Raw genomic sequence first — 12,600 nt, 5'->3', positions numbered from 1 at the left:
TTTGCTGGGTTTGTAACAAATGAATTCAGGTATCCAGAAGGAGTCGGCGGGCAGGCAGCTGTCACTGCTTGCTGAAGTGTATGTGCTTCTGAGCACATGGAATGACAGTGCCTAGCCTCCCCTGTGGTGGGGCTTGGTGATCCCACTTCCCAGTAAACACAGTGCTAAGCCTCTCTGGTAAAGAAGTATGTTTGTAGTGGAATTATTGTTTATTGACATTTTAAATAAAGTTTTGAATATCTAGCATTTCCTCATACATGAAAGCACAAAGTCATGAAAAATTCTATGACCCATGGGTTGAGTAAAATGTACTCTGAGGTGTTTGAGTGCAGTGGTGCAAGCAGTTGGCCTTTCCCTAGCATTCATGTGCAGGTGAGTGGCTTTGTATACCATACAGAGGGATGGGCTCCTACTGAAGTCTTTTCAGAAGAAGCCCTCAGCCTCCAACCAACTTCTGCCCATTGTTAACTCCCTGAAACACTCTTCCCCCATAGTTCCATATCAGGTGATTTTTTTGTACGACATTTATTTCTTGAAATAGGATGATAGGATGATAAGATGATAAGTCATCAGGGGCAGCAGACAGTATTTGTACTGCTGTTTTAGCTTCACAAAAGATTGACATGCTGTGCTGTCAGTGCACATTTTGAAATAAAAAGAAAAATGGAAGAGGAAGCATCATTTGGGTGTGATTAAAGACCCACAACCTTTGCAGATAATATACCAAGCCTCAGCTGAAAGATTAAATATCTTCTTTGGTTTTATGGAACAGCACCACTGTAGCACTACTCTTCTCAGATGAACACTATTTATCATATTACTGATCTTGAAATATTGTGCACTGATGGAAAAGCAAACAGCAGACAACCTCTGTATTTTTGGCAGACTGGAGTAGCTAAACTAGTACATGTTGATATATAAATACATTTCCATGTGAATTTCATTATGGCCTTAAGTGTATTACACAGTATAAATCCAAGTTACCCAGGTGAGTCGGTTAAAAAATTAGAAAATTATTTCCATTTGTGATATTTGAGAATAAGTATAATAAGCAGTTCAGATGGAAATCTGTGAGGACAAGTATTCTGCTAACTATAAATGAGGTAGTTGTCAAACGTTAGACAGGTATTAAGTGCATATAGTATTAATAAACTGTGATATATAATTCAAAACCACGAGCCATTGCATATATAGTGAAAAGTAATTTGGAAATTAAAAGTTTATTGAAATTGAATATTTTTTTCCTGAAAGTTATGCAGGTAGGAAGTTATTTGTCTTCTAATGGTTCAGCCATCAGGTTATGTCTCAAATCTGCTTATGAACTAGGAGCTATTATATGTTTGTAACATACTGTAAAAGTGCTAGCTATGATGATGGCTTCTCAAGGATTGTGCGATTTCCTTAAGCTCTGAGTTCTCACCTGGCAGAACTTACAGGCAAGCATCAGAAGTTATTCTTGGCACTGCTCCCTTGTATTCTCAAAACTGGAATTTCCTTTCAATGTATTTTTTTCTTTCAACATATGCAGCATAGATGGGTACTGTGTGAAATACTGCAATCTTATTGCTACTTCTAATCTTTGCACAGAATGGCTGAGGTTGGAAGAGACCTCTAGAGACCATCTAATCCAACCCCTGCTTAGGTTGCCTCAGAGCAGGATGCTCAGGACCACATCCAGGTGCCTTTGGAAGGTCTCCAAGGAGCAGACTTCACAGTCTCTCTGGGCAGCCTGTGCCAGTGCTCCATCACCTGCACAGCACAGAAGTGCTTCTGGTGTTCAGAAGGATCCTGTTGTGTTTCAGTTTGTGACCATTGTCTCTTGTCCTGGCACTGGCTACCACTGAAAAGAGTCTGACTCTTCCTCTCTGCACCATCCCTTCAGGTATTATTGGATATTGATGAGATCCCCCAGAGACTCCTCATCTACAGGCTGAACAGGCCCAACTCACTCAGCCTCTCCTCACAGGAGAGGTTCGCTAGTCCCCTCATCATCTTGGAGACTCTCCACTGAACTCTCTGCAGTATGTCCATGTACTGAGGAGTCCAGCACTTTACTGCAGGTGTGACCTCATCAATGCCATGTAGAGGGGAAAGATCACCTCCTTCACGCTGCTGGTAGTACTTTGATGCTACACTGTTAGGGTTCTTTGCTGCAGAGGAACATTTCTGCTCATATTCAGTTTAGTGTTCAGCAGGACCTCCCGGACTTTTTCTGCTATTCTCCTTTCCAGCTGGATGCAATCTAGCATATACTTGTGCCTGGGGTTGCTTGTCCCCAGGTGCAGGATCTCTACTTCTTGTCAAACTTCATGAGATTTCTGTCAGCCCATTTCTCCAGCCTGCTGAGATCCTTCTGGATGGCAGCAGGACCCTCTGGCATATCAGCCACTCCTTCCAGTTTAGTATCATTTGCAACCTTGCTTTGAGTACACTTTTCTCCATCAACCAGGTCATTTGTGAAGATGTTGAACAGGTCTGGACCCAGTACTGACCCCTGGGAAAAAGAGGTTAGTTTCCTGCAACCAGACTTTGTGCTACTGGTAACCATCCTCTGGCCTCAACCATTCAGCCGGTTTTCAACCCACCCTTCTGTCTGTACATCCAGCCCATATTTCAGCAGCTTCTCTATAAGAATCTAATGGGAGATAGTATCTAAAGTCTTACTGTCTACCTTACTAGACTTATTGTCTTACTAGGTAGACAGTATCCATTGCTATCTCCTTATCTCCAAAGCCAGTCATTTCATCATAGAAGCTTGCCAAGTTGGTTGAGCATGATCAGATTTAAGGTCAGCCTTAAATTTACAAAGCCTCTCTTGAAAAGTAAAGCAGTGAATTTCCTCTTACAGACCTAGGGATTATATAGCAGAACCTCTGCTCTGTTCTCAATCTTGTTTTATGCACTTTTTAAGCTAATGAGAACTCCATATACAGAGAGGATGCAGTCTGAAGTCTTTTGTTTTCAAACTATTGACTTGTTGTCAATACCTCTAAAATGCAACAGCTTCAACATTAAAAATGCTCAAGTCCTGACAAGATGTTCTCAGTTAATTAATGTATTAGTGAAAAACAAAAGTTCACTTGCATATAAAAAAGCAGGTATCATTTTGGAAAGCAAAATCTCAGTAGCAAAAGTCAGAGATCTTCTTCAAGGTGAAGGCTTAAAGGAATCTGTGTTCATATCATATCTGATAGCATCAGTTTATTTGCTTCTTGAATTCTTGAATTTGTATTAACAGCAGCACTTCAACATTATGAACTAGCCAGATTACCTTTACACAAGTTTCCTGAGTTACAATAAAATCCTTCCTTTGTCGTCTCACTAATTGTCTCACTAATACATGAAGCTGCAATTTCAAGATCAATTTAAGAGTTAAATATCCTCTGGGGCAGTAGGTGACAGATAGTGTTTAAATAACAGCATTCCAGAAATTAAGCTAGATATGAAAAATGGTGGGGATGAAATGAAGCTTGCTAGAGATGAGCCTGGTGGGACAGTGCCAGGTTTGGATATGAGGCTAATGGCTCAGGGGAAGTACTTCTACACCAGTGCACACAGCATGGGCAACAAACAGGAGGAGCTGGAAGCCATTATGTGGAAGGCGAACTATGAATTAGATGACAGTACTGAAATATGGTGGGAGCAAAATAAATCCCCTACAATAAAGGTGGAGAGAGTTAGAGACCTGCTACTCCACATGGACTGTCAAAAATACATGAGGCCACATGAAATCTACCCAAGCATGCTGAGCTGGTGAGTAGCTTGATTGCCAAGCTACTTTCCACCATCTGTCAGTAGTCCTGGTCAATCAGAGAGGCCCCAGAGGTTTGGAGGCTTACTAACGTGATGCTTATCTATAAAGGAGAATCTGGGGAATGACAGCCTTTCAGCCTGACCTTGGTGCCAGGGAAGGTTATGGAACAGAACATACTGAGTGAGATCACACAACATGTGTGGGACATCCGGATGATGAGACCCAGCCAGTATAGGTTCATGGAAGTCAGGTCCTGCCTGACCAGCCTGATCTCCTTCTATGACCAGGTGACTCACCTGGTGGATGAGGAAAAGGCTATTGATGTAGTCTGTCTGGATGTCAGCAAAGCACTGTCTCCACAATATTCCCCTGGAGAAGCTAGCAGCTTGTGGAATGGGTAGGCACAGTCTTTGCTGGATAAAAAACTGACTGGATGGCAGAGCTCAGAGAGGGGTGATGGAATTAAATCCAGCTGGTAGCTAGTCACAAATAGTGCTCCCCATGGGTGGATATTGGGACCCATCCTATTCAATATCTTTATTGATGATTTGGATGAGGGCATTGAGTGCACTCTCAGTAAGTTTGTGGATAACACAAAGTTGAGGGGAAGTGTTGATTTGCAGTGAGAGAAGGTAAGCCTTACAGAGGGATGTGGACAGGCTGGATCAGTTGGCTGAGGCCAGCGAGATGAAGTTCAACAAGACCAATTATTGAGTCTGTGCATTGGTCACAACAACCCCAGGCAGAGCTACTGGCTTGGGGAAGAGTGTCTGGAAAGCTGTTTGAAGGAAAAGGATCTATGAGTGTTGATTGATGCTTGGTGAACATGAGCCAGCGGTGTGCCCAGGCACCCAAGAAGATCAGAGGCATCTTGGCTTATATGGGAATCAGTGTAGCTGGTATGACTGGGGAGGTGATGGTTCCCCTGTAATCAGTTCTGGCAAGGCCACATCTTGCATACTGTGTCCAGCTTTGGGCCCCTCACTGCAAGAAAGACACTGAGGCCATGGAGCGTGTCCAGAGTAGGGAGACAAAACTCGTGAAGGGTCTGAAGCACAAATCTTATGAGGAGCAGCTGAGGGAAATTTAGTCTGGAGAAGTGAAGACTCAGGAGAGACTTTATTGCTTTCTACAACTACCTGAAAGGAGATTATGGCGAGGTGGTGATCAGCCTCTTCTCCCAGATAACTAGTAATAAGACAAGAGGGAATGGCCTCAAGTTGTGCCAGGTTGAAGGGGAAGGTTCAGGTTGGATATTAGGGAGAATTTCTTCTCTGAAAGAGTGGTGCGGCATTGGAACAGGCTGTCCAGGGAAGTGGTGCAGTCACTGTTCCTGGAGATGTTTCGGTAAACAGTAGATGCAGTACTTAGGGTCATGGTTTAGTGAGTATTGGTCATAGGTGAGCAGTTAGACTGGGTGACCTTGCAGGCCTTTTCCAACCTTAATGATTCTATGATTCTATGAAATATGAGCCACTGCCTAAGCACATACTCGAGACAAATGAATAGAGTATCGCATTTTGTGTTCCTACACCTCAGTGCATTTTAAATACCAGCTGTCACCCTGCTGGAAGTGCAGCCATCCTGCTGTTACTGCTCAGTGCTAAATGTGTATTGAGTTTCACCACGATGTTACTGGTTGCAGGTAGACGGTAGGTTCAGGAAACACAAAATCTCCTGTGATTGTCTGCGTGCATTTTTAAACTTTACAGTCAGCTGCCCTGGCTGAGTGTTTTGCATTACCTTGACATCTGAATAGCTAATCAATCTGCTGTAACTGGGGAAGGAAATATTTTCCAAGTCTGTATCAGTTTTCAATCTATTCACTGCTTCTTTTTTTGTAAAAGAAAGAGAAAAATAAAAAACATATGCACAAGCTTTGTGCTCCACCTACTGGCTGATTATCACTGATTATTTAAATTATTCTTCAACATCTTTCTTTGAGACAGGATGAAAAGCAGGCTAGTGCCAGAGATGGGAGAAAGATGCTGGTACTTGGTAAACAGAGAAGGAAAAGTATTAAGAATTCAGTGCTGCTTTCTACATTAGAATGAAAATTCAGAAGGGAGGGGTGACTGTAACCACACAGACCTCTAATCCAGAATTGCCACTGCTGGTTGCCAGCCACAGGACTGTACTGTCTTTTCTCTGTCTGAACTTTTCTTGACCTGCCCAGACCTTTGTTCTCCTTGGTTTAGGGGTAACAGCAATTTCTCTAATTTGATCAGGTGGCAGTGGCTCATTTATTTTCTGTTATTTATCCTTTTATTGTATGATCGTAGTTATACATAGGTAGCAGTTACAGGCTATAATCCTATGTAGAATGGAATATTTATGACTGATATATCAATGTAGAGTAGTCCAGGTCTGGTACAAGAGCAGAGGTCTTGAGAACTGGAGGCACAGAGTGTGGCATAGAGAAGTGCAAGCACGGATGATAAAGGACCGAACACAGGTCCGGTACTGGAGACCCCATAACTGTAAACAGCTCAACACTAGTCTGTTAAGGAGGTGCAGACCTGGATCTGACTGTAAGAAAGAGAACCACAAAGTAGCACGTAAATTAATGTCAAAGGCACCCTGTGAAATATTTGGATGGACTGTGAACCTGTGGATCTGTTAAAAAAGAGCAAAGGTGTAAAAGTGTGGTAGGAAGCATAAAAATGACTCCAAGTGGATCCCGAGGTGAGGAAGAAGAAAAAATTAATATGAACATCTCATTGCTTCTGAAGAAGGGATTCCAGATGCTGACAACTCACTGAAAAACATCAAGACCATCAGAATGCAATTACCAGTATTGGGACAGAGAAGAGCAATGGAAGAATAAGCATAAGATCAGGAAAAGGAGGAGAAAATAAGAGTACAAATAAAACTGTAAACTATTATAACTGTTATTGAGGCTTCCTTCGTATAGAAATATTCCAGAATAATATTTATTTTTCTGTAAGAATTAGACCTGTTTAGTCCCTTAAGATGTGAATTTTGCTAACAACAAAAATCTTGGCTTTACATGAGGTGTGTTTCCTTTTTGCTAGTAAATATGATTTGGAGTGGAATAAATTGCTGGGTAGTGTGTTCAAGTCTGCTATGAACCATTAGGGCATTTTGGAGGACAGCTTTCTGTGAGCCCTTAGGGTTGATCTTTCTGAAGTCCTTAGAGCAATTTTGGGCCGTCCTTATTCAGCATATGATAATCAGAGAAGATGAGGGAATGCAATTAATCCATGTTCCTATGATCTTCGTAAGTATTTCACTTGAGATTTACCCCAGATAACTTGAGATAACACCTCATTTTCCCCTTTTCTTAATTTGCTGTAGTCATCAATTGTATGCATACCCATCTGCATCAGTTTTAAAATAAACATGCACTGATCTGCAAAGAGGCTATGACAATGAATAATTGTATCTTAGTGAATATTAACTCAGCATCAAATAGTTCATTTCATAGCATTCCATGTGCACTGTGTAGAAATAAGCATTTAGGTAGTAATAAGCATTCAGTCCACCTGCAAATGTAGCATCCATCACTTCACTGTGAAGATAAGTTAGTAACATTAACAAGGAAATAGTTTCACCATCTGGTTATACTGGTTTTAGCTTGAAAATACCTTCCACGTAATGTCTGTGTATGCGAAACTGCTAAATCTTTTAAGTTTTATATTCCACATTTGCTATAAGCATTTGGGCAGCCGTTGCAGAAATTGCTGCACCACTGGGTTGTTAATAGTACAGAAAAAAAACAGGTTAAAAGAACACCAGTCAGGAAATTCTTGTGGTAACTCCTCACCTTAAAGCCACTCTCTTTTGCCAGTGTTACATCTGTGATGTGGACCTGAGCTGGTGGCTTAAGGCAAGTAGATGAACAAACATTTGTTTTTAGTGCTTTTCTGTAAGATGTCACTATGCATTTGTAGAGTTGTTTCTTTTACATAATGCACCTGGATTTCCCAATTTACATTCTCTGAGGTCAAGAAGCTAATGATGCAGGCTTCATAGAATATCTCTAATGCATTTCTGCCTCATGTCTTACTCCAAGTCAAACAGAGATCATGATGAGTAGTGGTGAGAAAGACCTCCTCCATCAGCAGCTGGCCTTGCCCATTTCCAGCTGTGTGGAACAAGAATCTTTTTTTAATTCCAATTATAAGGAATGTGGAAGAGTGCAGCTATGTCATATTCCAGAATCCTTTAAAAAAAATAAATAGTGAAAGACTATCAGAATTTACTCATTCCTTTTTGGAGTTATACTCTGGAATTATTCCAGGTACAAAGTTGTAGAATTTCCAACATCTGAATTTAACAGCTACAGTTCAACTAAAGGACTTCATGAGCAACTTCAGGAAAAATTAAGGAGATGTAGAAGAATGTTTTTAAAATACTTCCCAGGATAAGCAAGTCTGTTTCTTCTATTGTGACTTTCCTATATTTTCAGTCAGGATAAAGGGTTTCAATAGTACAGATTTCTGTATTTACCATTAGTGAAGTATCAGAATACTGAAAGTTGACAGTAAATTCTAGTTCTATTACTAAAATTTCTGGAGTGTATGAGCAATTAAAGCTCCTGTGAAGCTTGAACCAAACTGTTGTGTCCTTTATGCTTGTATTTCTCTGCAGATTTGGTCTGTTCTTGGATAACTTGGATAAATCAATCCACCTTGTTGGAAGATCATACCTCTTGTTCCCTTCATGATATGGGGAGGAATGTTAAGGTGCATTTATAATTATAGCCATGGTATCAGAAAAGCAAATATGTGATTTCAGGTTTGAGTAGCTGCATGGAATCTCTTCACAATGCTTTTCCACTTTTACAGGAGTACATCTTTTGTCATCACTTTCTACTAAAGAAATGCAATAAGTGGTCCACAAAACTGGGAGATTTGGTTTTAGTTTCAGTGTGTGGACAACCACACCTACAGAAATTTTCAAAATAGCAAAAATATCTGCTACACTTTGTCTTTCAAGTCCTCTAAAGAGGATATGCCTGTAAAAGGGAGTATTTAGGAATTAGTTGGCTCTTTTCCTATTATTATTTTTTACTATTGTGCAGTTACAGCCTTTAAGCTTCTAAAAACAAAAGGTACCTGTTTCAAATTACTTTTCTGTTTGTTTTCCCAGTTTAAACTTTTTCCCTTGGAAGAAATAGGAAGAATAATTAAAATAGCCTGCAACACAGAGTAGCTCTGTTGCAGTGATCCCTGCACGGCAGACTTTGTAGAGGTTGAATTTGATAAGTTATGTATTTATGTAATAGTTTGTCTATGCAGGCACTGTGCCAATAAGGTTACAGGGTAGATTTCACTCAAGGAGCCAATATAAGTTTGTCAGCAAAAGCTGATGCTTTTGTCAGCAGGAATGAAAATTCCACATTCATCAAGCTTGTGCCTACAGAAGGTAAGCTTTGTGGTGATGCTTGTTTTCAACTGGATCCTGCTTTGCTTTCCAGTCAGTAGAAGGACACATTTTAAGCATATATGATATTTAGAACTGATAGGGTCAATTAGAGCTTCGGATCCCATTTTATCCTACTGAACTGACTATCTTTCAGAAAGTTTCCCAACAATTGGAAGTCAGTACAATTCTTACATATTTCTAGGTTAAAGTTCTTGCTCTTGTGTGCTGCTTCTGGATAACAGCTCTTAAGCTCCTGCAAAGTACACAGAGTAGTTGAAGTTCATCATCTTGTATGTTTGTCCACTGTTTCACATTTATATGGTAATGTAAGGAATGTGGTGAAAGTGACATCAGTGACAAGAGCTGTATGAGCCTGCATGTTAATTCCCATATAAGAAATCATTACATCTCTGGCTGAAGCTAAGAAAATAAAAATATTATAGTCCATTTCTTTGTCACTCACCGTCCCATTTAGGTTCATACTGACTACAATAATTTAGCTGTGCTGAGGTTTGTAGCATTTAATTCATGGACAAGCAAGCTTTTGTTCAAACACCACCAGATAATAGACAAGTTGCTGATTTTTTTGCAAATGTAATTAGAAAGCATAGATATCATCTAATTTTTCTTCTTAAATACAGAGCCTTTGAAGAAAGACAGAAGCAAAAAGAAGAAAAAGAACAAAGATTTAGAGAACAAGTCTTGCAACAAAGGAAAATTAAATTTTGGGAAACAACTGAGAAGTTCCAGCGTGCTCATCTTCCTGCTTCCCAACACAAGCAGATAGGTTTGTAAATGAAAATGTAACCATTGTTCACAATATAGTATTTTTTTTTTAATTAAGAACATTATTGAAACCAAATAGAACAGTCAACTTCACTCAAATTCATTGTGTCAATGAATTTGACACAATTGAATTCACTCAAATTAATTAGTGTTAGCAGAACATAACTGACAAGAAGCACGGATTTGATATGTATGACAACACTGGGTAAAACAAATGAAATGGTGTTGGTGTTGCTTTTTTTTTCTAAAAACTGTGAGGTATTTAATTATATTCTAATCGTAGCATGCAATCATCTCCCAGAGGTATTGTGGCTCCCTTTTTTTTCTCCACTTGTTTTGCTGCAGGGTCCTTATTGCTTATAACATTGTAATTTCAGAGTTTTGTGTAAGATGTTAAAAAGTCATTGTAAGTTATTTGGATGGTTCCCTATTTGAAGCCCTGAATACAAAATATTCAAGAATATGCCTTTTGGTTATCATTAGGACAAGGCAGTTCTAGTGTATATTAATGTATTATATAACTTTTGCTGAATTAGTCAGCTTTTCGAGCTGTTCTTTCACTGCTGGAAAGAAGTGATCACTGCAACTCAGTTTCTGCTTTCTTGGTTGGAATGAGTGCAGATTGGCAGGAGTTCTTAATAGCTTCAGCCAAGTCTGACTTCCAGTCAACTTTCCAGTGTTGAAACTCTGAAGATATGGTATAATACTTAGTAATTCTTCAACGGATTTACTCCTCCAACTGCAGTTGTGCCAGCTGTGAGGTAACGTCTCTGACTTCAAGATCAAATGTCAGAATAAAATAACAAAATAGGACAGTACTGTTTTAGGGCTTCTTCGGAGCTCTACTCACAGACTAGATTGTGTAGCAATATGATGAATCACAATCTTTTTGTTAGTTTTCTTAATAGTAATTCTGTCTCTGCCCCTTTCTATCTTACCTTTCTTTATTTGTAAGAAGCAATACCTTGGGCCAATCTGGACTTTTTCTTTCTCCACTGCTACAATTCCCAAGTCACAATTTGGCCTCTGTAAAATACCTGAAAGCCATAACTTTGGCTTAGTGAATGACCGTAATAATCATGATGTAAAAACAAAGTTAGTGCTGGATATTTTAACCACCTACTTTCTCAGTTGTGTAGTCTAAAAGCAAATATCAGAACTGCTGAATAAATTCATTACTATAAAGATTTAAACAGACTGTACTTTGTTTCACAGAAACTAGAGATGTTCCAGCATGCCTAACAATGATAAAACCCTGAGTTTATTATAACAGTCTGAATTTTGGCTCTCCAAACTTAAGAATTTTAACCAAAACATACATGGTAAAATATTCTAATTTAAAGTTTTTTTTCCGATTTGTTTTTTCTGTTAATACCTCTAGTCCAGACAAAAGCAGCTTTTCAGTTAGAGGAAGCTCTCGAACAAATTAAAGGATCAGTTTTAACATCAGGATTGTGCTTGCCAAGCAGAAACAAAACTACCTGCAGGTAAGCATAAACATTTACAATGATGATCAACAGAAGAAAGTTGCCTACTGTGTTCAATAAACAGTAGATGATTACTCTTTCTGTGGCAAAGGAAGTGCTTCTGTGGACTGTTCCAATGAAAATATTATGAAACATCGTTGCTTGCATCCACTACGTAAAATAGCAGAAGAGATGATGACACAAATTTTTCACTTCAGGGGAATTTTGGGAATAGGCAGGGTGAACCTAGTCCCCATTCAGTTATGCCTGACTCAGACTGCCATTTTTATCAAACTATTCTATGAAGAGTAAAGTATTCTGTCAAGATGCTTTCTTATTCTCATCCTAATCTTACTCTTTTGACTCAAAGATAGTGCAGTTTGCATAACAGTTTCCCCTGTAATTTCTTCTTACATCACGTACCATTTGAAATCAATACTTCACTCTCCCAAAGCACTTTTTCTAAGATGCGTTGCCTTATCACAGAATCATAGAATATCCCCAGTTAGAAGGGACCCATAAGGATCACCAAGTCCAACTCCTGCATTTCCTATTCACTAAAGGTACTTGTTTCTTGGTTTTGTCATTCTTGATAACTATCTAGTTCTTGCCTCTCTTTTTCTAGGACTCGATTCCTTTTCCTAGTGATCTTACCCAGCCTTGTTCCAGTTCTGTCCACATTTTGTTCTTGAATGTATCTTGCTATAGATTTCCTGCTTTCCCAGTCTCTGACTGCACATTTACTTGTCATTTGGTTTCCCATGCCTCTTGGTTTTAATTCCCAGTGTCAGCAGTGTCAGCCAGACCCACAGTTCTAGATAATTCTCAACCTGTGTAAACCTGTGATTTCCACAGTCCTCATCTGAGCTCATCTTAACCACAGCACCCATCTAAGTAGTTACTCTGAGGACTTCTATTTCAGGTAGCAAATACAAATTCCTTAATGTCACACATTACTGACATTGCAGGTTATCAGTAGAGTTGGGCTCTTCAGATACAATTAAACCTTTTTGCTATTTGAAGTAAGAGAATATCTGACAGCATCAGTATATAGTTTTCCCCTATATAAGCCAGCCTCGCGTAAGAAAAAAAAACAAATAAAGAATAAAGGCCATTTTCCTTCTTAAAAGAAGAAGAAAAAAAAAAAAAAAAAGACTTCCATGTTCCAGTCCTGCAGATGACCAAACTGTTGGCTGACATTTT

At 39.4% G+C, this 12,600-nt stretch overlaps 1 protein-coding gene across 3 annotated transcripts in view; it reads left to right on the top strand.

Moving 5' to 3' along the window:
- Positions 1-12,600, top strand: part of CEP126 (centrosomal protein 126) — a 36,532-nt gene that overhangs the window by 1,302 nt on the left and 22,630 nt on the right. For all 3 annotated transcript variants that reach the window (XM_031595869.2, XM_031595868.2, XM_090133943.1), the window contains exons 3-4: positions 9,787-9,932; positions 11,313-11,418. In XM_031595869.2, coding sequence (XP_031451729.2) covers positions 9,787-9,932; positions 11,313-11,418 — 252 coding nt within the window. The remainder of the gene's footprint in view (positions 1-9,786; positions 9,933-11,312; positions 11,419-12,600) is intronic.

The sequence above is a fragment of the Phasianus colchicus genome, chromosome 1 (assembly GCF_987193195.1).
Source record: "Phasianus colchicus chromosome 1, bPhaCol1.hap1.1, whole genome shotgun sequence".
NCBI lineage: Eukaryota > Metazoa > Chordata > Aves > Galliformes > Phasianidae > Phasianus > Phasianus colchicus.
The sequence above is the reverse complement of the archived record's forward strand: the minus strand, read 5'-3'. Positions and strand labels throughout refer to the sequence as shown.